Source organism: Myodes glareolus, chromosome 10 (assembly GCF_982192425.1).
Source record: "Myodes glareolus chromosome 10, mMyoGla1.1, whole genome shotgun sequence".
NCBI classification, from domain to species: domain Eukaryota; kingdom Metazoa; phylum Chordata; class Mammalia; order Rodentia; family Cricetidae; genus Myodes; species Myodes glareolus.
Window position 1 is genome coordinate 50,818,588 of NC_142035.1, and position 26,588 is coordinate 50,845,175.

The window sequence follows — 26,588 nt, forward strand, 5'->3', positions numbered from 1 at the left end:
TCAAGGTCTGCAGCAGGTCCTTCAGGAGCAATCATATGTATGTACATGTGAATATATATGTGTATGTGTGCATACACACACACACAAGTGAGACAAAGTGTGAAACCAATACTGTTATAGCGGAGAAATACCACCCAATCCCAGTGAGAACTCACCTCACACTCAGGGAAAATAAGGAAAAAATCCTTTCAAAATAATAGAGCATAGGTCTAGTTCTAGCACCCCAAAAGAAACCAGCACTCATAGAAATTGTTTGAGCTTACGCAGGTCTTCAGTTATAACATTCTCGGTATGCTCTTTGATTTGGGAAGGGACTTAATGGCCAGCTGTGGCCAGGGTGTCATAAACCACATGTTTTAGGATGACTTCTGTTGTGGTTCAGCCATGATGGGTTCATATGTTTTAGGGTAGGGGGTGTATGGATTAAAAATGTTAACTAGGAGGAACAGAAATGTGAAAGAAACATGGAGACATAGGATAGTACCAGGAGGGCAACTCAGTGGATACTGAATACTGAATTTGCCTGCGGTTAATTTTTATATACTTTATACCCCAATTCAAAAGGGGGGAAAGAAGGCAAAAGACTGCTTTAACGTGACACAAAGGACAACCACAGCAGTTACTTGCTTCAGTACTTGAGATATCAAGCATTATTTACTGAGTAAAGCATTGGATGTTTCCGGCAGGATATGTAACGGGTACATCCTAGACCAAGTATCCTGTAGGCAGCCACTTCCTATGTCAAACCTCCTATTTTCAAAAGGAGCAGAAATAGGTTTAAATTCTCTGACCTTTGGTCAGGGTGGAACGGATCCACCTCTATGGGCGATCTTAAAGTCCAAAGTACCAAGTAACCACACCCTAGGTCGCGAAATCTTGTTTGTAGCCACACCTGCTGTCAGCAACTTTAAAAGAGCAAAACTAAGCTCAAACTCTCGGCCCTCCAGTCAAGGTGGAACTGGCTCACGTCTGTGGATCCCCACACCTGGGCTGTTTCTTTGTGTTATGGGAATGGACTTTAATTGGTGACAATTAATTGTCAAACATTAGCAAAAACATTGTCCCAGCACCCTAAACTCTAATTATGTCAGAGGTACAAATGTTTCCACGGTTTTGAGACAAGTCTGGTCAGTATGCTGCTGATTCTTGAGTACTCCTTTAGCGAAATCTTGCATAGCTTAATATTTCTGAAGCAGCTGGAGTAAACTCTTTGTGACATCACTATATTGTTTCCAGTTCCTCCTAGAACACGGAAAGGGGAGGGGCCAGCAGGAGGGAGCCAGAACTGGGCTCAGAGCAGCATCCCGGTGGCTTGGGATGAGGGACCAACTTCCTAAAGACTCAGCAATTCATCACAGCCTCCTCTTCTGCCCTAAGGGAAATCCAGGGATGCCTGGGGAGGCAGAGCAGAACTTCACAGGCCAGAAATCTTAGAAGCCACTCCTAGATGCCAGGTTTACCTCATGTCCCCTTAGCCTTGGGGACAATCCCACAAGTTGGAAAGGTCATGCATCAGTGTGCATTGCTCAGAGAACCCCCAGCAGCCAACAACAGCTGTGCTTCCCTCCTGCTCTCTGGGTGCCAGGTTAGTTTTCCTCTTCTCCATCCTCCTGGTATGATCCAGGCCCAGTAAGTCTCCCTTTCACTGTGTCCTGACAAATAGATGGTGTCTATTTTCTTTTTGCATTCTTTGTAATGGCCTGAACTATCCTCTCACATCCCAGCTGTGCATGTCAAACAAAATGTATTGGGGTCAGATAGGCTTCTCACAGCACACTGAACTGCACGTTGTGCAAACAAGGGACACTTCACAACAGCTCGTGTGCTCTGCAAACCTACACTAGGGGACTGGTGCCATTGCTACGGTAGCTACCCAGATCATGCATAGACTGTCGCAAGTCTCTCTCTCAATTTTCAAATATAGTAATGCAAAGTGTTTCTGTATCTAAACGACCTATGCAAATACAAACATTTTACAAAGCTCGCGCAGATAAAATCAGCCCAGGCTGATATATGCTGAGCAGGGAGCTCTGTGCTGTGTGACCTTTATAGAGAAGAAGAAGCGTGGAGCGAACTGGAGAATTCTTTTTAATGTTATAAACAAAGGTGCAACCCCACCGAGAGTGTGTGAACTCTCTTCAAAGAGGGACGTGCTTTAAAACCCAAGGAAAATAAGAAAGCAAGCTTCCTGTTTCAGGGAGAGGAAGAGAAGCTTTCAAGTGTGTCACGAGGCAGGTGGCCTCAGGAAGCACAGAAGAGGGTACATAGCAATACACGCCGACGGCCACCGTGGCATTTTAAAGAAACAACATTTGTATTTTGTTCCGTAACTAACTGAAATCAGCCAAAGCTTTGGGGAAAGTACACGTGTCTACAGCACAGCCACAGGGACTGGCTGCCTCTGGCTTTCACCCCACAGCCTGCCGGAGCGGAGGACAGATGTGGCTACAATGCCTCGTGAAACAAATGCCAAACAGCAGACTGCCACCACAGGCTCACACACCTGCAGATGACATCACCGGTTCTTTCTTAACCCAGAAATCTATTAACATGCAGAAACAGGTGTCATCAAACCCAAACCCACTCTTAGAAAGCATTCGCCTCATCAGCCAGAGTGGAAACTACAAACTTGAGGCTGAGCGGCAGGGAGGAGCGCGCATCCCCGACTCAGACTTCCTAGGACAGCTGCTTCCCAGCATACAAAAGACTCCAGATGCCGCCAGAACAAAAGCAGAGAGAACTCTCTCCTCTGAGTGCCGCTTTTTTTTTTCCTCTGAGAAATTCTGACACTTGTTTTGGTTTTGTTGTTGCTGTTGTTCTGTGATGTAGCACAGGCAAGCCTCAAATTAAGGTCTTCCTGTCTCAATTTCGCAGGAGAAAGACACGGTACAGCTGGCTAGAATGCTGTCATTTCTCTAGTACAAAGCAGTTAATGCCAGTGAGTCCTTCCTAATCTCTAGCCCGTGAAGTAGCTTCTTTCTCCCTCGGATCTGGGTCCAGGTATGAAGGAGGTCTTCAGCATGTGTAGATCATTGAACGTCTGGGACACTTTCAAATTCCCCAGGAAATGAAAGGGAGAAGAGTGGTGAATAAATACTGTCCAAAGTGTGATAACTGCAGAAACTGGAGGAAAATAACCTGGAAACCTGAAACCTGCTATCGCTTTCTCTCATGTTTGAGTTTCTCTTTGGTAAAAATATTTTAAAATATGTAGCAATATTTCCAGTTGCTGGCCTCATCCCTCCTCCCTCCCTGCTCTGTAACGGAACCACCATTTTGTTTCCACAGTCCTCCCTTCTCTGTGGATCTGCCGTGCCAGAGGCATCCCGGTTCCTCCCCAGTGCCAACCTTAGGAAGGACCACATGGGTTCATCTAGCCAATCTGGAATGAGGGGAAGTCTCTTGAAGGGTTTCTGGAAAAGGTTTCCATCTACTAAAAAGAAACATAGAGGAAAGTTTGGGTCTTCCTCTGCTGCTAAATCCTATTACACATGCCTGAGGTAGTAAGAACCCCAGCGCCATTTTGTGACCACAGGGAGTCAGGCAAGACAAAACTGACAGGCTGAGGGCTGCAGAGAAGAAAGATCAAAGCAACCTTGGTCCTTGAAGATGTCAGGGAGCCACAAAATAACCACCTGAAACTGCTCCACTCCGAGAATCATTCAGTAAGAAAATACATAGTTACTGGTTACAGACGTGGGGCTGGGCTTTCTCTTTGTTCACAGTTAAGCGCATACTATCTGACACAAAATAGTTGTGGAAGAAATGAAAGAAACAATGAAAGAAGCCTCTCAAGTACAGCAGGGATTAGGTTTTAGCAGCATCAGGAATCGTAACCCAGTCATAGCCATTGCGATCCTGCAGGAGAGCTAGATTCCCATGGCACGTCCTCACAGACTCATACTAGTCTTTTAGTTCACAACTTATGTTGTGCATTTTATTTCTTTATAAAAATATATCCCTGTATTTTCTCTTTATGAAGTAGCTCTTTGGTTTTTCTGAGAATATTTTCTCAAATGGATCTTATGCTCACTACTATTCCAAGGTACATAGAGAATCCTAGCATTATTGGAAGACAGTGATCTTCATTAAGCACCCATGCGGTCTTGGACAGGTTCTTTGACCTCTCAGAATAGATGCCCTCGCCTTCAAAACAGAATTGATTACACCCCCCCCCCCTTGAGGACTGTGGTAGCTACAAGGACAGGATTTAAACAACTGCTTGTTACTTAAGAGCCATCTTCTGAAGCTGCGGATGAAGTTTGCAAAAAATCTAGTAGCAGTGAAAGATTTCTTCAGTTCGAACAACCAAACACCAACGCAGAATCGAACGTCGAATGAACCGGAGGCATTTCTGGCAGTGTCCATCCACATTACATGGCAGGACCACATCCTTGGTTCAGAACACTTCATGCAAAGTCAAGGACCGCTGCCTGAAACACCTCCACTCAGAATCAAGACCATTGTGTGCTGTTAATTGCAGTAGGGTTTTTTTTGTGTTTATTTTTTAACACATGGTTGTTGTTTTTTGTTTGTTTGTTTTGCTCATGAAGAAGCATAATAGTTTAATTACAGGATTCTTTTGGCCATTTGCTTACCATCATTCCTCCACATGTAAGTGCCAAACTAGTAAGCAGCTCTTTAGATTATGATGAATTAGATAGAACACTTGATTTTAAAAGTGGCCGTTGGAGTGGCTGACTTGAGTTTCATTTTCAACATGAGCTGAAATTGGAATTAGGATGGAATCTGCAATCATCACAATGATACAAAGAGGGAGGTGTGCCGATTATGTTTCTTTTCGTCATTTTAACACACAAGCGAGGCTATTTTGGGAAGAGGGAGCTTCAACTGAGAAAATGTCTCAATCAGAGCGGCCTGTGGGCAGACATGTAGAGCATTTTCTTGATTGATGATTGATGTGTGAGAGCCCAGGTCATGGTGGGCAGTGCGACCCTGGGAAGGTGGTTCTGTATTATACAAGAAAGCAGGAAATTAGAGCCATGAATAACAAGCCAATCAACAACACTCCTCCACGGCTATGACTATGCTAGCGATGGAGTGTGACCTATGAGTTGTAAGATGAGGTAAATCCTTCCATCTCCAGGTTGCTGTTAGTCACGGTCTTTATCACAGCTATGGAAAGCTAACTGGGTCAGAGGGAGAGCACCTGCTCCCTGCCAGGGAGCACAGGGATTTTTTTGGGTCATTATCTCTATCACAGCTATGGAAAGCTAACTGGGTCAGAAGAGGAGCACCTGCTCCCTGCCAGGGAACACGGGGATATTCATGCACCTAACCTTCAGAAACCATGAGCAAAAATAACCATTTCTCCTTTTAAGTAGCTTATGCAGAGCCTTCTGTTCCATGGACAAGAAAGCTAGCTAACCCAATAGTGCCTTCCCATGAGCCTCCACTGAAAGGCAAACCAGGAAGGCAGGAAGGCTGCTGCTCTCTGCCTCTGGACCATTGTCAGGCAGCCATCAATGGGTTCAGAGCTATCTACCATGCTAAAGAGACAACCATGCTGGCTCACTCATTGACAATATTATTTAAAAGTTGATTTAATCTTTATGTTTAAACAACACAAATTCAACAAATAAAATAACAGACCCGATTCAGTCTGTGCCAACTGAGGACATAATACCTTCCAAGTGTTGAAGATGAAGGATGAATGTTCGTTATGCTGGCCTCTGGGGCTCTCTGTGTATAGTGGGTTTCCACTTGAACTCTATTCATGTTTTGGGTTAGATGATTCTCTGTCCTAAGGGGCTGCTTTATATTTGTATATTATACAATGCAATACATCCCCAACCACTACCCATCAAACACCTGAAGTAACCTCTCTAACCTTGGGTTAGCCAAAAATATCAACAAACATCCCTTGAGGGTTAAAATCACTGGTTTAGAAGCAATCACCCAGGAGAAACATCAACAAACCATACTAAGGCTAGAAAGACAGCTCAGTCAGTAAAATGGGACTCCAAGCACCCATGTAAAAACCCAGGCATGGTAGTAAATACCTGTAACCATAGTGTCATGGAGAAGGTGGGAGGACCTCTAGGCCTTGCTAACCAGTTATTCTTGCCAAGTGAGTGGGTTGCAGGTTCATTGAGAGACCTGGTCTCAAAAGTAGGACAAAGGTAATAAAGGAAGACAACTAGCATCAACCTCTTGCCTCTTACATGCACATAAAAACATGTAAGCATGCACCTACACACACACACACACACACACACACACGCATGATAAATAAATAAGCACACCATATACCACTAAGAGGCCAAGCACACTAGCCCAGTTTATGTCAACAATCATGTGAATGGGGAGGAAGACAACTTGATCCCTAGAGGGAAACCTGCGGATACTGGCATGGACTACACAGATAGAGCCCCTTCCATACCCTCAAGTACCCACTCATCACCCACCCCCACCACGGACTCTACAGAGGACAGAAATGAGCTTGAATATCTGAGGCAGATGGTGGCATGAGCAGGCATACCCACTGTAGGGAAGTTCTGGGAGTGTAGACTTCTACAGCGGCTTCTCTACCTGGCATCTGAGCCTCTATCAGCCCCAACAGGAAACGAATGTTACGTGATACAGGAAAGAAGAGAAAAAGCTGCCTCAGCACCACCCCTTCACTTTGACGACATAAGCACCTCCTAAGAGGTGCCCAGCCACCTCCAACGGGTCAACCTCCCTGTGATTGAAAGGTGACTTTCAGGATTTTTAGGAACACGAGCAACCAAAGAACAATTCATAGAGAAAAAAAATAAGGCATGCAGATGTAAAACTTTGCATGGCTAGCTTCGAAGAATCTTCAAATTGTGACACTGGTCTCCCCACGCAACAAAATCTGAGAAAATACTTTGAGAATCTAGGAGCAGAACCAGGCTTGCAAGTCAGGCCGTAGCCCACCAGACTATGAGCCAGTCCCCACTATCCAGCAACAGGTTCTTTCCATTCTGTACTCTCACCCCCCCACCCGCACCCCTCACCCAGTCTCCTGTCTGGCTGTTATCAGCACAACAGAACTGGCCCTAGAAGAACCATAACAGTATTGCCTCTTTTGGTGAAGTATCGAGCATGCCCAGTGCGGTGCTAAGCATGTTGTTGGTCTTCTCTGGACTCAGTTCTTGCCCTGCCCTCTGCCCAGCACGCAGTGGCAGTCGGCCGAGTGGAAACAGGAGTGGCACCTGCCACTTTCACTGGAGCAGAACATGGAGCCGCTCTCTCACTGGTGAGAGCTGCAAACAGCTGCACCCCATTCCTCGGTCTCCAGGGAGAGGTCAGCATCGGGTGAGTTTTCCAGATGGATAGCTGAGCTGTGCCTCCTGGAATGTGACCTCGGGGACCCGCACCTGCTCCTAGGAGGGACATTAAGCCAAGCCGAGTGCATTGGTCCAGCGCCACAAGGGCCCAGGAGACCCCCAAGTCTTGCGTCTGACAGCAGCCTTGTGGGTGAAGGACAAGGTCAAATCCAATTACCTCAGGCTGAACTGTCCCAGTGAGAAGGCCTCACTCAAGCGCTCTTCCATCTGGAATGTCCGCAGCTGACAAAAGACCTGGCTGCACCTGTGTTTATGTGGCAAGTCTTAGAAAGACGAGAAAGAGATGAGTGCCTCTGCGTACCTAACAGCTTCCTGGAAAGTGACAAGGCGAGCCAAAACATGAACTCCAGGCCTCCCCAGGCACACAGCACACACCACAGTTCCAAATGAAATACCCACCTTGGGCCCCATGCAGGAGCCTTGGAAGACAGAACTGGAAACACCACCTTCTAGAAAGAGCCCCAGCAAAAGTGGTGCAAGGGTTCCCTACCTCAGCGCTTTAGCTCACATTCGCAAACCCATCCCAGTAAAACTCCTTTGAAATGAAGCGTGACCATCGTGATCAGGATTGAAAACACCTCTCACCCCAGCCCCAAGCTCCTCAGATGTGTTTCCAGTCAATCCCTGCACCCTCCCGGGACACTGATAACATGCAACTGGACGTCTTCAGGTCTTCCAACACTAATTACATCGTATGTGTGCCCTTGAGCCTGGATCCTTTCACTCATTACAGTGCCTTCCACTTCCAAGTGTATTTCAACACATGGCTGTGCTAGCCTTCATCCGCTTCCCAGGATGCTGGGGATTGTTTTCAGTTTGAGGCTGTTATACATAGACGTGTCATGAACATCTGCACGCAGGTCCGTTTCCTCTCTCTTGTGTAGATATCCAGAAGTAGAATCGTTAAATCGTTAAGTATATAACATTACAAGAAACTACCAAAACCATTCCCCAAAGTGGCTGCACAATTTTGCCTTCCCCCCTAACGGGAGGGTCCACATCTCCTGAGCTGCTTTGTGTGGGTTGGAGGAGATTGGCTCTCTTAACTCATTCTAAAGTACATTCAGTATATTTTCATTTCCTTAATAATTGATGGTGTCAAACATCTCTTCGCGGTTCAAAGATTTCTGTTCATAAATTAAGCTGGGCTCCTTTGTTTTCTTGTCAAGGGGAGCCGTGACAGGTTTTTATATGTTCTCGATCCAAGTCTCCTGTCAGATGTGCATTGCACAAATATTTTTCTCCCAATTTGTGGATTGTCTTTTCATCTCTTAGCCCTGCTTTCCAAGCAACACTTGTATTTAATTAATAAGATCTACGCTTCCAACCTTTTCGTTTATACTGCAGTTTTTTTTAAGACTGAAGAAAGTTGTGTCTTGCAGAGGCTCACAAAGATTTTCTCTTAATCCTTTCCCAGGTGAGTAGCTTTAAGTTTTACATTTAGGGATGATAGGTGGTAAGAGATGTGTGTGTGTGTGTGTGTGTGTGTGTGCATGTGTGTGTATGTATGTGTATGTGTATGTGTATTGTGTGTATGTGTGTGTGTGCATGTGTGTATGTGTGTGTGTGCATGTGTGTATGTGTGTGTGCATGTGTGTGCGTGTGTGTGCATGTGTGTGTATGTATGTGTGTGCATGTGTGTGTGCGTGTGTGCGTGTGTGTGTATGTGTGTGTATGTATGTGTGTGTATGTGTGTGTGCATGTGTGTGTGTATGTGTGTGTGCGTGTGTGTGTGTATGTGTGTGTATGTGTGTGTGTATGTGTGTGTACACTATACATCTATCCTTCCACCAATCCTACTCCAAACTGATTCCCGTAACATTACAATGAGTCTTTAAATACAGCTGTAGTGATTCTGTTTTGTTCTGTTTTGTTTTGAAGATTGCTGTTATAATGGGTTATTATTGGCTGTCCACTTGATGAGGTAAAAAAAGGAGACTAACAAAGTACATGTCTTCTGGGAGCATCCGTGGTGGTTTCCTAAAGGAATTAACCTAGGATAAAGCACTCCTCAAGTTGTGGAAGGCACCATCACATAGGGAGGAAGCCAAAGGAAACCAAAGGGGGAAGAGAAAGTCAGCGGGTGTAGACACCCTTTCTGCCATGAGCTACCTGGAGGAATGGAACTTGGCTCCACCACACCCTTTGGCCATGATGAACTGAAGCTGCGAGCCAAAGTAAATCATTCCTTCTTTCAGATAGTTTCTGTCAGACATCTGGCCACACAGTGAAGGTCTGATTAACAGGGTTACTCTAGATCTTTATCTTTACAAAAGAGTTTAGTAAATGGCTTGTTGATTTCTACATGCGAGATCACTGGGATTTTAATTTGAGCTATGTTGAATTTTGATTAATTTGATTTGAGTACTGTGATGATTAATCTTAACTATCAACTTGCTGGGGCATAGGAGACTCACTACTGGGCATGTCTGTGTGGGCATTTCCAGAGGCTACCCTGTTGGAGGTTAGACATACCCTCAAGGTGAGGAGCATCTTCCAACAGGCGGCCCAGACAGAATTCCAAGAAAAGTAAGTGTGTGTGAGTGCGTGTATGCGCACACACGTGTGCTTTCCCCTCTTCCTAAATGACTGAGAGCATGTCTACCACCTTTCCTTTGATCCTACCCCAACACCAGACTCCAACAAGTCTATTCAGGTCATAGTCTGGCAAAGTACATTTGGTTATGTACTGCCTGTGGCATGATTATTGCTCGCTGTTATTAGTCATATTTACAGTGTGAAAGAGAAGAAAACACAAAAATGTGCGGCTTGGTGGAGGGTGTTGTGAGCAACCTGGACCTTGTGGAGAAGGTGGGTGTAGATAAGGAGCTGAGATAAGGACTTAGCACCACTAAAGAGAAACTTCCTACTCTGCACCAAATCAAAGGTCATCTGAGGTCAAGATCCCACCCATCAAAGGTTTCCCTTTGTAGCAATTAGAATTGTTTGAAAGGAGAGAACTTAAGCTGAGAAGGCCATTGAATTGAAAACAATCACCTAGAGAAGTGTTTTTCCAGAGTCAGCCATCAAGGTGCACAGAGGCCACTACAGAAGGAAAGAACACACCTTGAGCTGAAAGCAGAATTTGAAGGTGGCATCCATATTGTGCTGGTCTCATGGACCTACAAGATGCAAGAGTAAGGCGGTCGTGGAAGCTTGCACCAAGGTTATACAATAACTTCTATGTGATGTGATGTGTAGCAGGGTCAGAGCCTCTGGAAACAGCTTCTGGGTTGGTTATGCACAAACCTTAAAGGTGAAATCTAGGTGGCAGTGGAGATCCTAAATATATTAGAGGTGCCATAGATGTGGGGTATTTGCCAAGCAAAGCTGCAGGTACTGAGTGGAGTCAGCTGGAGGGGGAGCTACAGTTGCCATGGGCAACAGAATTGAATAGGTGGGGCTACCCAAGTCTATTGGCGTCCAGATGATGTTATCATGAGCCCAAGATGCTGGACAAAACTTCAAAGTTTGGTGTTTTCTTTGCTTGGCTTAGGTTGTACTTCATCTAATCTTTCCTCGTTATCCTCCCGTTTCTGCGTTAGAATACTACCATCTACTCTGTTCCAATTTATATTGGAAGCATATAGTTTTCATTTTTGTTTGTAAAGGGCAAGATTATGTGAGGTAAGAGATTATCTTGGATCTCAGGGAAGACACTGAGTTTGGAGTGGTGAACAATGTTAGCACGGTTAGACTTCAAAGGTTCTTAGAGATGGACTAAATACATTTTGCGTAATAAGATGGACTTAAGGTGCTAGGGGTAGAATGTTATGGTGTAAAGTCACAGGCTTGGGTGCCAAATTGACAAGGGTGGACTTGAGATCATCTTGATCATCAACTCTGTTAGATTTAGAAATGCCTAGGGAATTGTTGAGGTATACTTTCAGATATGCCTATGGAAGATTGGTTAAAAAGTAAGTCCTGTCCTGGATGTAGATGATACCACGGATCAAAGGTGGCTGGGGCTTGGGACTAAGTAAAAAATGGGAAAGAGAAGAAGCCATCTGGATGTCAGTACTCTCCTTTCCCTGCCTCACACCCCTGCCACCAGGCTCTCCTTATCCTCATTACTTCCTCTAATGACTGCACCCTCAAACAGCGAGCCAAAAGAAATCTTCTAGTTGCTTTGCTCGAGTATTTTTATCATTGCGGTGAGAAAAACAATACAGTTATCTCAGTCTTTTTAAAATAAGAGAAAGGTCACTTTTTAAAGGAGTGATTGTAAAAGAAATTCTATGTTTACTCAGACCCACCAACACAGCACTGTGTTCATGACCTTCGCTCTAGGCCAAGTGCCAACTGGGGAGGGAATAGCATAGGACAGGTTCAATGTGGGATGACGAGAACATAATCTGCCCTTCACATCTCTAGATAAAGACAGAAAGTAGACACAGAGAATTTGTCTTGAGAAATACCCTGAGCCCTTAACCGAGAGGAGAATGGATTCCTGACAAGTCTTCAAAAAGACTACGACATCCCAAGAGGCTGCCTGATTTATCAAAGGAAATGACAGCATCAAAGGTATGAGAACACATGAGGCTTGAGAGGAGATGGACCAGGAATGAATCCAGAATCCCATGCTAAGGATCTGGATTTCATGCTCTGGGGCTGGAAGCCCACAGAGGCTTCTGGGTAGAAAAGTATTATCAGATCTGTGTTTGAGGAAGATCCCTTTGTTGGTGAGCAAATGATCCCTGGAGACAACCCTGGGAGTGTGGTGATGGCATGCAATGAACAGGTTTAGGGTTGGATGGAAAGGTCCCTAAAAGATAAGGCCATTAACTCAAGAAGAGACAAGGGACTGTGGGGTTGGGGTGGACAGAAGATGTACCAGACGGTGTAGATCCTAAAGAGCATCTGCCACTCTCTAGACCCATCTCCAAGCCTGTGCTGAGTTCTGCCATGAAATACCTACAACAGAGCCCACAGTCCTCGGAACACTAAGTAAAAACACATGATCTGAACACTCCATGAAGATCTGTACTCTGACCCTTGAGAATAATATTTTGTAGGAAGGTAATGAAAAAATGTAACCTTCTAAAGATAGCTTGACTTTCAAGATTCTACCATCAAAGAGGAATAATTCTTGGCAAGTCTTGTGTATAAATCTGGTCAAAGCCTTACTGTGAAGTCTGAGAAAGAGACAGATAAAGCAGTTGGCCAGAACCCTGGTGACAGAAACAACTATTTCTTGAAAATAGAAAAAAAAGGGTAGAAAGGCATTTTTTTTATTTTTACAAAATTTGGAGAACTACATTCTCCCCCAGCTGACCCCACAAGACCAAACCAGCTCCAAATGGGAGTCACTAGGTATTTGCCAGCTCTTGAAATCAAAACCCAATAGCCCTGATGACCCTGTTTCTTGTCTTTTCTTTATTTTTGTATTTCAAGATGACAGTTTCATTACTGGCTTGGTATCACCTGTCCATTCAATAAGCTTTCTGATCCATCTGCCAACTTCAGAATCTGATTCTAATCCAAGTCACACACAAGAGTCCATGACCCCTTCACTTCTTGCTAAGTCATTCAAAACAAAAGTAAGAACAGCCTTGGGGTGCCTGTTGAACCACAGGTCTGCATGTTATCTAAGGGTGGCCACACTGGGCACAGACGCTCCTCACCTCTCTGGGACTGATTAACATGTAGGGCCTCTAGTTCTGCCTTCCCCGTCCCTGGTCCACAACCTTGTGTCTTAGTTAAGGCTACTACTGCTGTGATGAAACACCATAACCAAATCAGGACAGGAACTCAAACAGGGCAGGAACCTGGAGGCAGGAACTGAAGCAGGGGTCATGGAGGGTGAGGGGTGCTGCTCACTGGTCTGCTCAACATGACTGGCTCAGCCTGTTATTTTTTATAGAACCTATAAACACACAATGAGTTGGGCCCTCCCACATCAATAACCAGTTAAGAAAATTTCCTACAGCTGGATATTATGGAGACATTTTCTTAAATGAGTTTCCATCCTCTTAGATTACTTTAGCCTGTTTCAAGTTGACATAAAACTATCCAGAACACCTTGGGAGATGCCAATCCCTTTGGAAGAATTGTCACCTATAACCCCGAAGTCTTGATGTGACACTGACCTCAACAACAGCTAAGTTGGCCTTACTTAGGGACTATAGGAAGCCAGGAGATAAAAGTCTGTTTTGGAGAAGAACCATTGTTCAGTTTTATCTAAAACTCATGTTCCTGTGGACTTTCCTGTACCTGTATCAGATGGAAATTTTGTTTCCTTTCTTATCTAGTTAAGAAAGAAAACCAGCAAAAGCAGCGAACTAAATCATCCGATCGCAGGCTGCTTCCCTGCTGTTATCTTCTGCTTTTGAAACATGAGTGTAGAGGCTCGTGCAAAAATGCCACACGGTTGGCTCACGTGGGTGCTCCCGTGTCAGAGGGGGAGAGCTAGAGGTGAGGTGCCATTTCTCTGCCCCTTTCCTCTTTCACGGTTGCCCCGGGGTATCCACCACGAGGGAACGTGCTGCTTCAGGGTGCCCCACTGGATCAGAAAGGAGGAAGAGTGCAATTCTTTCAACCTTACAGAGAAAGAACAAAATGAAACACCCACACACTGGGGAAACTGTTCCCCGCTGCGTGGGTGGTGGGGCCCCAAGAGCTGTTATCTGCAAAGGGCACTTTTCGGGGTTACCCAGTTGTCACACTGTGTGGATTCCACCCAAAACCTCAAGCTAAACAATGGGAAATAAGCATCAAAGAGACAATTTTCCACTCTGTACAAAAATGACTTGACTTTATAAAAATAAATTAAGGCACCATGATAATAAATGGACTGTGAGCAAGACCCGTTGCTAAATGTCCATCAGTCATGGCAGGTGTTCTTCTTACTTTGCACATTTATAGTATCCGAATATGGCTACGAATATGGCTACATTATCCTCTGCTTCCCCACACCTCAGCACCAACCCTATATGGTTGCATATATCATATGCACCCCTGTGCTACATAAACAGGTCTGGAATGATGGATATACAGGAATGGGTGCAGAAATAGAAGTGGGTGGTGTGTGTGTGTGTGTGTGTGTGTGTGTGTGTATGTGTGTGTGTGTATGTACATGCACATGTACAGTCACATATGTGCATGAATGTGAATGTGTGCACACATGCATGTCTGTATGCTGTGGGGGATATTCTTCGTCCTGAACATCATTCTCTTTTTAATAGGACAGATAGAACAGCTGAAGCACCCCTTGATGCTTTGCGGCCTCAAGCACTTTAGTTATCATGCAAGGTCCCCTCTTGTTCTGGAAGAGCTCTGTCCCCACCTCTGTTCACAACAGCCTGAGAAATGCTTGCTCATCAAGGTTACGTGATTTTCCTGACTCCATCATTTCCTCCTCACACTCATCTCCTTACGATGCCTCCACCTGTTGCTCTATGGAGAAACCATTCCTCCTCATTTGTCACTCTGGAACCACATTTGCCTTTTCCTGATTTTCAAATCCATCTCCATTCACTGCAGAGGTCGATGGGGATTTCCCTCATCTTCCTCGCTCTCATACTGGCTTTCTATGGGAATTTTTGAAAAGGTCTGGTGATAAGACCCAAACCTTGCCCTCAGAGTCTTCCCGTCCACACAAAGAAGACCCAGGAACTCTCACCCCAGTCTCTGGGTTCTGCTGAAACCTAACAATGAAATTCTCCATCCCAACTGTGAGTTTCTGAAGGAGCCAGAACTATGTGGCCTTGACACAACCCCATTTCACGTAGCAATGACAAGGAAATGGTATGAACACTCTTCAAAACAATTAACTCGAGAATTGCCATGCAATTAGGACTCTAATCCTGATATAAGTCCAAAAGGAGTAGAAGAAAGGACAAGACATTCATGTGCTGTATTTATTACATCAATATCCCTTGTAACTAAAAGGTAGACATAACCCATGAGTCCACTGATGGGTGAATGTGTCTTAAGGGCATGACAAGAGGCATCTCATCAGCTATGACAACCCAGCTGTGCTGATGAGGGGACAGCACACTCCTTCAGGACAGTGTTTCTGTGTGTGTGCACACCATCCAAACACCATGCACACACCAGACTCGGAAAACACACAGGCGGAAGATAGGGTTTGGGACTTGTTACTCCAAAATATGGCCTTTTGGCATGAGAAGATCACAGAAGAGAAGATCACCAAAACAGATCACAAGACTCTTTAGAGCACCCTCCTAATTCCCAAAGGAGCATCGTGACCTCTGAAGACACCAGAGCACAGAGAAGATCTGAGCAAAAAAGGTCCATCATTTTATCCATGCTAGAGCAGTGGTTTTCAACTGTTCTAATGCTGCGACCCTTTAGTACAGTTCCTCATGTTGTGGTGACCCCCTAACCATAAATTATTTCATAGCTATAATTCTGCTACTGTTATGAATCATAATATAAATATCTTATGTAAAGGATATCTGATATGCAACCCTAAAAGGGATAGGGACCCCAGGTTGAGAACCAATGCTCTACCTCATACCCCTGTCTAATTATGTTTCTTCTAATCATGTTTCTTCACTTTAGGTCTTTGTTTCCTTATAAATCCTCCTACTCGCGTAAAATATACTGAATGAATGTGTACATCGGCCTCTCGTTAGCTGCCTTTTGTTATGCGACCTCAGTCATGAGCCTATGTGACAGACAAGGGGAAGATATCGCTTTACCCCCTGCACGGCCATGAACCTGTCTGGGGCAGCCTTCGTCCACCTGCTCCAGACATGTCTCCCCAAACACCTTCCTTCTCACACATGAACTCCAAGAAGTTCAAGTCCACTCCTGTCCTCGTCATGTTCATACCTGTTCTGTCTCTCAGCAGCTGTCTGAGTCTCACACTTAGATCAAAACTGAACATACAACTTGTAACGAGTATCTTCAGGATGAAAATTTGTCCTGGCACCCGATATTCCTTTAGGTTCTTTGCTGAGAGATGAGCAGACTAACCAGAGCTGCCTGTCTTTGATCTGAGGGTGGCGCTTTGGGGAAGCAATGAACACAGCGCACATGAGAACAGGAAGGCACTGCTCATCAACCCCTTGTTTTCATTCATGTAGCACAGTATGTCTTGGTGCATACACACAAGAGAAACGATTCTAGAAACGAACATTTACAAGACAAGGCTACAATGATGGCACTAGAAAATAATGCTTTGTCCTCGTTGGCATGGTGAGATTGGCACCAGGGTGGAAATCAGGAAGCAAGACAAAAATCGAGGCCCTTTGCCTCTGCAGAAGGCAGGAAGGCAGGAAGGAGAGAGGCGTGGTGGGCAAAGAGCTCAACAAACATGCCTGGCCTGGCCTCACAGGTAAAAATCCCCCAACTCTGATTCTCAGGCTCAACGCGCTACACACAAATCACATCCGCGCCCTACCATCGAGCTTCTCGAGTTCATGTCATTCAGAAAATGTTGTTGGGCAAAGGGGTCACACTTGTGATCTTAGCACTTTGGAAGCAGAGGCAGGAGGATCGTAAGAAGACAAGCCAAGCTGAACCACCAGGGATACTGTCTGTAAACAATACTAATGGCAGAACTGAGTACCGTGGTGCGATCCTATGATCCCAGTGTCAGGGAGGCTGAGGCGGGACTGAAAGGTTGAGGCCAGCTTGCAACACATATGCATAACCTAAAACCGTCCCTCCACCGCTACCACCACACATTCCTCCAAACAGCAATGGCAAACGTGCTGTCCCCATTATGGAAAAACAGCCACCAAAAAAGAAACCAAAACAGAATACAAACCTCAAAATTCTTCAGGACCTAAGAAAACCAAAACCTTTAAACCACAAGCCCATTTCTTTTTTTAAAAAAGATCTTAAAGCTTTACCTGTGGCTATAGCGGATGGCTATCGTCAGTCCAAGCTGCAATTAAGAAAAAAGAGAAAAAACACAAATTAAATAATATAAAGAACATGCTGAAATCAAAGAAAATTAGCTCAATATGGTCAATTATTTTTAAACATTTCCTAATGTCTGGGATTGGAAAGACGGCTCAGTGGTTAGGAGCACTGGCTGCTCTTGCAGAGGTCCCAACACCAGCATGGTGGCTCACAACCAGCTGAAGCTCCAGTGACAGGGCATTTGCTGTCCTTTTCTGGTCTCTGTGGGCAGTAGGCACATACATGATGCACATACATATAAACAGACAAACCTTCATACACATAATAAAAGTAAATCTTAAAACATTTCCTCGTGGGCCTTGTTGTTTCACAGCCATTTCTAATGATAGCGCCTTGATTTCAACTCTGCTTTTAAAGGATCATGATATTTTGAAAAGGTCTTTAGACAGCCAAGGGTATTTCATCGTGGATCAGACAGAAAGCATCCTTAGTTGGGAGCAACTTGTAGGTTAGGGCTCCTGGGATAGCAGTGTAAGGATGGGGTGTCAACATGCAGCCATTACCAAGGTTTGCATTGGTACAGCAAAGCCAAGGGTGGGTCCCCTCGTCACCCCTTCCACAGGAGCATCATGTAGACTCCAGACCACCAAGGGATTAGACACCTGGGCCAGAGGTTTCCTAGGGATTCGCTTAGCATTTACGCTGATCTCATCAGCTCAAGGCCAGTCAAGTCGCATTCTAAAGACTGTAGAGAAATCAAGCCCCAAATGGAAATGTAACTTCAGGGAATGGTACATGTGGCAGCTGAATGCAGCAGCAACAGGAGGCTGAGATGAAGCTGTGATGTTCTCTTTATTCTGCAGCGGTATCATGGAAACCTCTCAAGCATACAAGGTCAAAACCATAAGGCATGAGCCCTGTCCATTTCACACACAGGGAACAGTGAATGACAAGACAGTCAGGTTAGCAGGTCGAGCTCAGCTGCAACAGCAAGTTACTGAGGCTCTCAACGCCAGTTTCCTAGTTTTAAAATGATCAGAACCATGGTTTCCTCTCAAGAATAATGTTAGGATGACAATGTTTTCTACATTTGTGTTTATAGCGGTATAAATGCATGACAAACACAGAAAACGCTACCAATATTAACTACTGTATGAGTACTATAGTTACTATAGTTGATGCTCATCTATGAAAATGTTAGTATATCCCAAAACTTAATTTTTTATTTGTTTTTAGAACTTTGGAAGTGCTTCATTATAAAAAAGATGCCAATCAATGTCCAGTGAACCTATGGAAGTCTCATGAGCCCTCTTATGCCCAGCCATGGCATTAGCCATTAAAAAAGCTCACAGCAACTAAGAATCTAAGTACCACCTGTAATATTGCTTCTGTCTGAAAGCCTAAGTTGTATCTTAAGATCCCCAAATACCATTCATGCTTCCTAGCTATCCCCCAACAGAGATGGGGAGAGGGTGACAGATGACATGGCCAATGATGCCACATTTGGTGCAAGATGGCAGGAGGGACTCCAGGCCGTGGGATTATAGAATGAGTGAGGAACACAGAGGGAGAAAGAGAGCAAACTGAAGTAATTGAGGCAAGAAAGCCCAATTGCTATCCAGCTGGCCATGTTGCAGAATATCCTGGATATTGTTGGAAGAGTACCACTCTAGAATAATTCAGAACAATACTGTAGTCATCCAAAATACAGACCCAATCATGGCAAAACATCAGCAAACCCAAGAAAGTAGGCATAAGTTTACATACATACATACACACACACACACACACACACACACACACGCAGACACACACACAGTGCATGCAGGGACAAAGAAGATGGTTCAGTTGATAAAGAGCTTGTCTTGCAAGCAGAAGGACTTGGATTGAATAACCCATTTAAAGCCACACTAAAAGAACTGGATACAGTAGCAGGCCCTTGTAACCCTCACATCAGGAAGAAGCAGGCAGGCAGATTTCTGGGACTCTATGGTCAGTCTGCCAGGCCTACATGGTGAGTTCCAGGTCTGAAAAAGACCCTGTCAAATAGAGATAGATAGATAGATAGATAGATAGATAGATAGATAGATAGATAGATAGATCAAACAGGTGAACAGCACCTATCTCCTGGCCTCCACACACATGCACGTCCCCCAGCAAATATGCACGCACACATACATGAACATGCATGCACACAGAGTATATAAATATGTATGCACTAAATATTAAAGGCCAGGTTGATCTTATATTACATTTAACTGAATTTACTCCATTATCTATCCCTGCTAAACCTGTCATGTATTTTCTTTAAGGCCTCGGGGACCATTAAGAGCACACAGAACAAGGAGGGAACAACTGGGGAAAGAACGAGAAGCCGTAACTGCAGCCAAGGTGGGGATGAGCAACTTACAGACTCCACACACTGGGCCACATTATATTTCCTGTGGTTAAAGACTTCTGGCTTGCAGTTCAGCTAATTATAAGATAATTTTACTGGCTGAATATTTTGATAAGCTTTGGAGTAAAGTTTAATTGGTGGCTGCTCCACAGTTGAAAGATAAGCCCTTGCTGGGAGCACAGAAGAAACAGGGAGGGAGGGACAAGGAGGGAAAGAAAGCCAGAAGCTACTCCAGGGCAGTTGTGCTGGTGAAAGGGGCCGGGCAGAACTACTGTAGAGGCAGACCAGAGAATTCAAGCATTTCCCTTCTCTCTCCCCAGCGTCAGTGTCTAATGTGTTTCATTGTTATTTTCAGAAGAACAATTTTATTAAAGAAGAAAATCTGAGCCCTGAATACTTCAATAGACAGGGCTGGTAAATATCCAAGGTTGGCTCGGTCACTGATCCCTACAGACCACTATGAACAATCTGTGTTAGGGACCGAAATGATGGGACACAGGAAAGAGCCCTGTGGCTCAGTGGAGACTAATTCAGTGTTGATGAGGCTGGGGCATATCATAGTTGTTCTACACAGAGAATGTACTGGTTCCAATCAGGCAGTCCTGGGAAGGGACAGGAAGAGAGCAGACAATCTCTAGAGGCTCTAGCCTGGAAGCCCAGGTCTGAACAGGCCAATGAAGCAAAGTAGGCAAAAAGCTACGCGAGGATACACTTATGCCTGCTCTCTGGTTTCCTCCAGGGAAAGCAAGCGAAGAGAAACAGCTCTAAGCTTTCCATACCAGGGAGAACACCACATAAAGGCAGCTGTGCCACCTGCTGAGAAGCAAGCCAGATGCTCTATTCCCTCAGCCTTAGGAGCCACCATTGGCCAGTCCAGCTTCTGGGGCTACTGGCTCTGCTTAGATGCACCAGGACTCAGAAATTCTTTAAGCAAGTTGCATGTTTCTCATGCACTCACACACACATACATGCATGCACATACACACGTTCACACACAAATGCATTAGTATGCAGATGGACACATCCATTCATATATGTGTACACACATGTATATATACTCACATATATCCTCACTATATATATATGTATACACACACACACATCTGCATGCTTACTCAAATGTGTATGTGTGTGAATGCATGTGTTTGCACAGATGCTCCATACACATGTGGGAAAGAACCATCACATGTACCTACATTCATATACATATATATACATAGAAACATACATACATACATACATGCATACATACATACACATCAATGTGCCTGGATACACTTTGGCATTTCAGAAAGATTGCTGGAGCCTCTGGGACAAGGGGATGCCTCAGACAATTGGCCCTTTTGTTGCTGGTCTCAGCAGGGGCCTAGAGGAGAAAGGGGAGGGAGGTCTGTGAGTTGCCCCCCTGACCCTGGCCCAGCCGGACTGGGCCCGGGGACATGGAGGTCAGCAGGAGTTTTGTGCTGGCCTCCCTGGGGAGCAGCCCTTCAGGACATGCTGTAAGTACTGCCAGAACACCCTTCACAAACTCTTTTCACAGTGCTTCGCTCTTAGATTTACACAATTTGTTGGTAACAAAATTAAATCACATTCTAATGGCAAGGAAAGAGTAACTTAAACATTTTTCAAAGCCCCCACCAGCTATGCAAACCTTTTCCCTTCTGTCTCCATTTGAAATCCTCCTCCTTGGAACACAGACAGCTGTTTTGTATCAAGGCTGGGGTTTCTGTATGACCCGGGGAGCTCAGACAGCAGGCAGCCCTTCCTGCATTAAAAGGTAATCTGAGAATAATTTGCCATAAAACACCCAGCAGTGATCCAGCTGGGGCCAGATAGACCCTGTAAAGCATCATGCAGACAATGTGGCCCTTGTAAAATAATAATTTATAAAATCACATTTTAAAAACACATTATAATTTTTAGGAAAAGAGAGAAAGAGAGAGAAATGGTTTAAATTATCACAGAAGGTGCTGGGGAGATTTCCTTCCAAGTCCATGGATTACCAGGAAGTGGTTGTTCCAAAAACCCTCTCCCCCACAGTCGTGGTACACACAGCTGACAGGTGAAAAAGGAAACGCCAGTAAACCCCAGAGTCACTCGACCCAGTGGAAGGTGTTCCAAATCTAGAACCTTCTAAACCAGTGACAGTGCCTTCCAGGGCCCCAAGACCTGAGCTGAAGGAGCCATGACCAGCAGCTTGGCCCTTTCTCGGGGGCAGCTACAATCTCTAGCCCAGAGCTCCCAATTTCTCAAGAAAAGCTGACACTATGGGATTTATTATGAAAATGCCTCAGTTTTAAATTAATTTGAATAATCTTCAAATGCTATATGAGCCATTTTTAAAAAGTCAGTAAAATTGGGCTAGGGGGCCACCCATCTACAACCTCACTGTACACATCTCTACTGTCAACCCTCCAGAGAGAGAGAGAGAGAGAGAGAGAGAGAGAACACCACTCACAGAGTCACAGCGCAGAGACAGTCACAACACAGAGAGAGAGGCTCACCCGGAGTCACAGCAGAGAGAGTGCCACCCACAGAGTGTTGCATCATGAGCAGGGTAGTAGTTATGGCCATGGCATGGAATGACTTTCTTATAAGCAGGGCCATGGCATGAGGAGATCGCACAAACAACTGTGGTGTAGACAGGTCCTCCCAAAAACAGCCTCAGTGCAGGCAGCTTTCCACATGGAGCCATGACTTGTTAATAGCTAAGATGGCTAGGCGTGGGGAAAATGATCCACAGAGCGGATTCCTTTAACCCCTTCCCTGCTCTCCTGGAGGCTTCCTCCTGAGAAGTCAGGGCCTCCATGCTACCCCAGCACCCTCTCAGGATGGTCCTTCAAACTCTCAAACCCTCCACAGCTCACTACATCTCTGCCCCCGGCTTCCTTAGGCTCTTCCTACTCCCTTTGATAGATAACTGAGCTGAGATAGTAGCAGCTCATGGTGAAAAGGCAGGAGCTTTGGGGACAAGTCCCTTGACCTTTACTGCTGATTCCTTACTGTGAAATGTCGTCCGCGTTCCCTGCTTCCTAGGGATCATTTACGCAGATTAATCTAAATGCTAAGTATTAGCCTGCCCGAGGAACTCATGAGAAATGCAAAGTCTTAAGCCCTAGCCCACTGACTCAGTAACACTCTAGTGTTTTCTCTGGTCCTCCAAGGGTCAAGTTTGATGACGTGATGATGTATGGAAAGATCTCAGCCTTGTGCTTAGCACGGATGAGTCGGCCCCGACTGCCAGGTGCTGATGATGGAAATGATGCTAACGGCTCAGAGTGAAACGGCTCCCATCTGTGCCCTTTAAATGGCATTTCAGTGTCCTAAATTCAACTTCAAGACTGAAGTCACTGGGAACTCGGGCCTGGTAGTGTTGGCAGGGACCCAGTCATTCAACGGGGAGAGGTGTTCCCACCCAGTTGCCAAGCAAGGATGGGACAGCTTCATCAAGGCCAAGGGCAGGCCTCATAGCCCCTGGACTGCGGCCCCCACCTCTCTTCTGTCATTCCTACCAACAGCAGGGCAGAATGGGAGAAGAGTAGCAATGACACTGTCATTACTAACCGATTTCATGATGCTATCCAGTCCTGACACCTGGAAATTAACACTGTAGAGAGTGGGAGAACATCGCACAACTGTGCTCAGGAAAAGAACCACATACATGCATCTGTGCGTGCATATGTGTTTTTGCATATGTGCACGTGGGGTGTGTGTGTGTGTGTGTGTGTGTGTGTGTAAGTAAACATTTATTCAACTTTTAAAAAACCTAGTAACTCGTCTCTGGAACTTTGAAAGGCAGGTGTCAAAGGCAAGTGGGAAATTGATGGTGGCTAACAGAACTGGTACTGAAACACCGAAGTTGGCAGCTCAGCTAACCTAAGGACACAGGCTGTTGTACGTCCTCAAGCACAGACCAACTGAAGGCGCAGGGATACAAACACCTCGATTCCTCGCTCTCCTGCCCCACGCCCTGAACTGGAATCGAGCTTCACTTTCTAAATTAAAGGCTGCAGCTTTTCTCTGGAGCATGAGAGCCATTCTCACCGCAACCCTGGCCTGGTAAAGGCCTGAGGACCACCACTGGCCTGGATGATCTTGGCAGTGGGATGCATTGACACTCCATGTTGGGGTGAGGATAGGGAGCAGAGAGCTTAGGGTGACAGTGTTGACTGTCAACTTGACAGCATCCGGAGTCACCTGGAGACAGCCTCCTGGCACACCTGTGAGGGGTTACTTAGGTTAGGTGTGCCTGTTAGGGATCATCTTGATTTGGCTGACTGAGTTGGGGAGAATCCCTGTAAACAAGGGCAGCATGGTTCCCTGGACTTGGGGCTTGGGCAGTGTAACAGGTAGAAGCCAGCTGAGCACAAGCATTCATCATTCTCTGCTTTCTAAATGTGGGGCAGTGGACAGGTGCCTTGACATCCCACAGCTCGGACTTTCCTGCCATGTGGTCTGTACCCTCAAACTGTGAGCCCCAATAAGCCTTTTCCTTTGACTTGCTTTTGTTGCAGTATTTTATTACCACAACCGGAAAAGTAACTTTAAAAAAAAAAAACTTAGCAAATAAAAATCCCAAATGATATAAAAGGAAAACGTGCTAAACAAAGAAGTATGAATACCAATCATGTAGGATCACTAACCCCCCACACACACCCCAAGAGAAAAACCTAAAGTGCACATTGAGCAATAAGCCAGTATGAGTCAGTGATAGCCCATGTCCAGAGTATTCCCCAAGCCCCAGTCCAGGTTTCCTAAACATGTAAACAAATATTCAGCCTCCCCCTGATCTCCATTTTCCCAGTCTGTCTCCATTTTCCTGCCCTTCACCTGCAGATTTCCTGGAGATAGTATGAAAGATGCTGGAGGTGTGCGAACAAAGAAGGAACAATCAAGGATGGTTTTGAAAAGGTTTTCACCCCTGCATAAGATGAAGAAAAATGCAAAGGGAGATACTTTTCTTTCCAAAGACACCATTCATTATTTCTGATTTAAAAAAAAAAAAGCCAAACCGGAAATAGGTGATTAAATAAAACCACCGAGCTCTAAGAGTACAGCTGAGCCTGTCACTATCCTCCGGCACCAGGATGCCTAGCCCCATTTGGCTGAGCACCCTGTGTTTGGCAAGTGTTCAAACTTCTGCAGCTCTAGCTCCTCATTAGCATCCTTTTGTCCACACCTTCCTGCCCTGAATACCCAGAAGCTCAGCCCAGGCCTCCAGGCCACCACACAGAGAGGCAGAAGCTGGATCACTCCTAGGAAAATGAACGCCTTTCAGGGTTCCAAGAAAAGTCTTCACTGTGACTGGAGGCCCAGCATGTATCTACCATCGCCTCAAAGCACTGTAGAAAGCACAGGACATCTCACGTAGGCTTGTCTCTTATGCTGGAAAGAGCACAATGTCTATCAGCCATGTAAAAAGCTGGGGGAAGCAGCACTGGGGAGGCAGAGGCAGGGAGTTCCCTTGAGATTGCTGCCCAGTATAACAACCCAGTTCGTGAGTTCTAGGTGTTTACACAAATAATTTGATAACATGAGCAAAAGGAAAGCCTGCACAGGTGGATGAATCTTAAAGTGCTGTGTTCGGTGGCAGGAGCTAACGCTGGAAGACCACTTCTAGTGTCGCTCTATCAGCAGGACATTCTGGAAGCAGCAGCTCGGTGGAGATAGGAAATAGGTCTAGGCTGAAAGGGTTTAGAGAAGAAAGAAGATTGACTAGGAAAAGTGCATGGCCTTTGGAACTGGTGAAGCTATCCTATGTGATGCTACATCAGCAGACCCACGAAGGAAACTTACAACACAGAGAGAAAGTGAAATGAAAGCAACTGAAAACACAAGATAAAACGTGGGATGGTGAGGAGAATCCAGAAGAAATGCAGATCATGAAAGAGCGAAGAGCACAGGACAACTTAATTGAGGGGCGGGGCAGAGCAAGGTGGGCTATGGGAACTGCAAAACCAAGCTATAACTAATGCTTCCCACGGGGCCCACAGTTCTGGACCAGCTACCACTACAATGGATGTCTGGAGTTAGGTTTCTCAAAGTTGGAGCAGGTAACTCACACATAAGCCATAATAGGAATCTAGAATATCTATGTGATGATGATCAGCGTTCAGATATAACATGAATTCATGTTTAGCTTGAAAGAGCTATAAGTGAATACATTTATTTACACACAGGCATTTCCCTTGTAGCAACAAAACACACACAGGCATTTCCCTTGTAGCAACAAAACCACATAGCACCCAAACCTTGGTTTCTCAAAATGTTCTCCAACAGGAGAAACTAGGGTTCTTTGGCAGAGTAGTTGAGCCTGGGGCAGGGAAAATACAAGAAGTACCCTACAGCACTAGAAATATCTAACACACACATACACACAGGCACACACTCATGCCCAGGTGGAAGAGAAATAAGCTAAATGAAAGAATTCCCAGTGGTCACAAGTGAAATAATTTAAGAAACGAAGTAAAATGAGAAGAATTAGATTCTAACCCAAAGCATAAATTAAGTATCCATAAATATATAGTGATACAAAGAAACACTCAAGCCAGCTGGGGCAGTACACACCTGTAACCCGAGCCCTAGGAAGATGGGAGAAGAGTAGAGTCAAAGTCAACCTTGACTACATGTGAGTTCAGTCATCCTGGATGACAAGAAATCCTGTCTCAAAAAGCCGAAGCAAGGGAAGAAAAAGATGTGACTAAAAAAAGTAAGCAAATGAAGGAGAAGAAGCAAATTTTGATGCGGGAGAATTCCAAGTAATTTACGTCAACAGTCCACCCTTACGGAAGAAAAGCATGACTGTCTATGTCTTAAGTATGAGCTGCTCGTATGAGAGCAGGGAGTAACTTCGGCCTAGAGAAAGCGGGCAGAGACAACCTTAGTCATGTTAAGTGAATGACACCTGATCTGGGGTCATGGAGAGATGGACGGGGCAGCTGCTGGGCCCTGTCCACCAGTTGTACCACCTAGCTTCAAAAGCGCCAGATTCTAAGACATATCCCATAGGAGGGGAGCCT

At 45.2% G+C, this 26,588-nt stretch overlaps 1 protein-coding gene across 3 annotated transcripts in view; it reads right to left on the reverse strand.

Moving 5' to 3' along the window:
• Nucleotides 1-26,588, reverse strand: part of Acoxl (acyl-CoA oxidase like) — a 294,348-nt gene that overhangs the window by 185,699 nt on the left and 82,061 nt on the right. For all 3 annotated transcript variants that reach the window (XM_085696377.2, XM_085696375.2, XM_085696378.2), the window contains exon 10: nucleotides 17,159-17,193. In XM_085696377.2, the coding sequence (XP_085552503.2) occupies nucleotides 17,159-17,193 (35 nt within the window). The remainder of the gene's footprint in view (nucleotides 1-17,158; nucleotides 17,194-26,588) is intronic.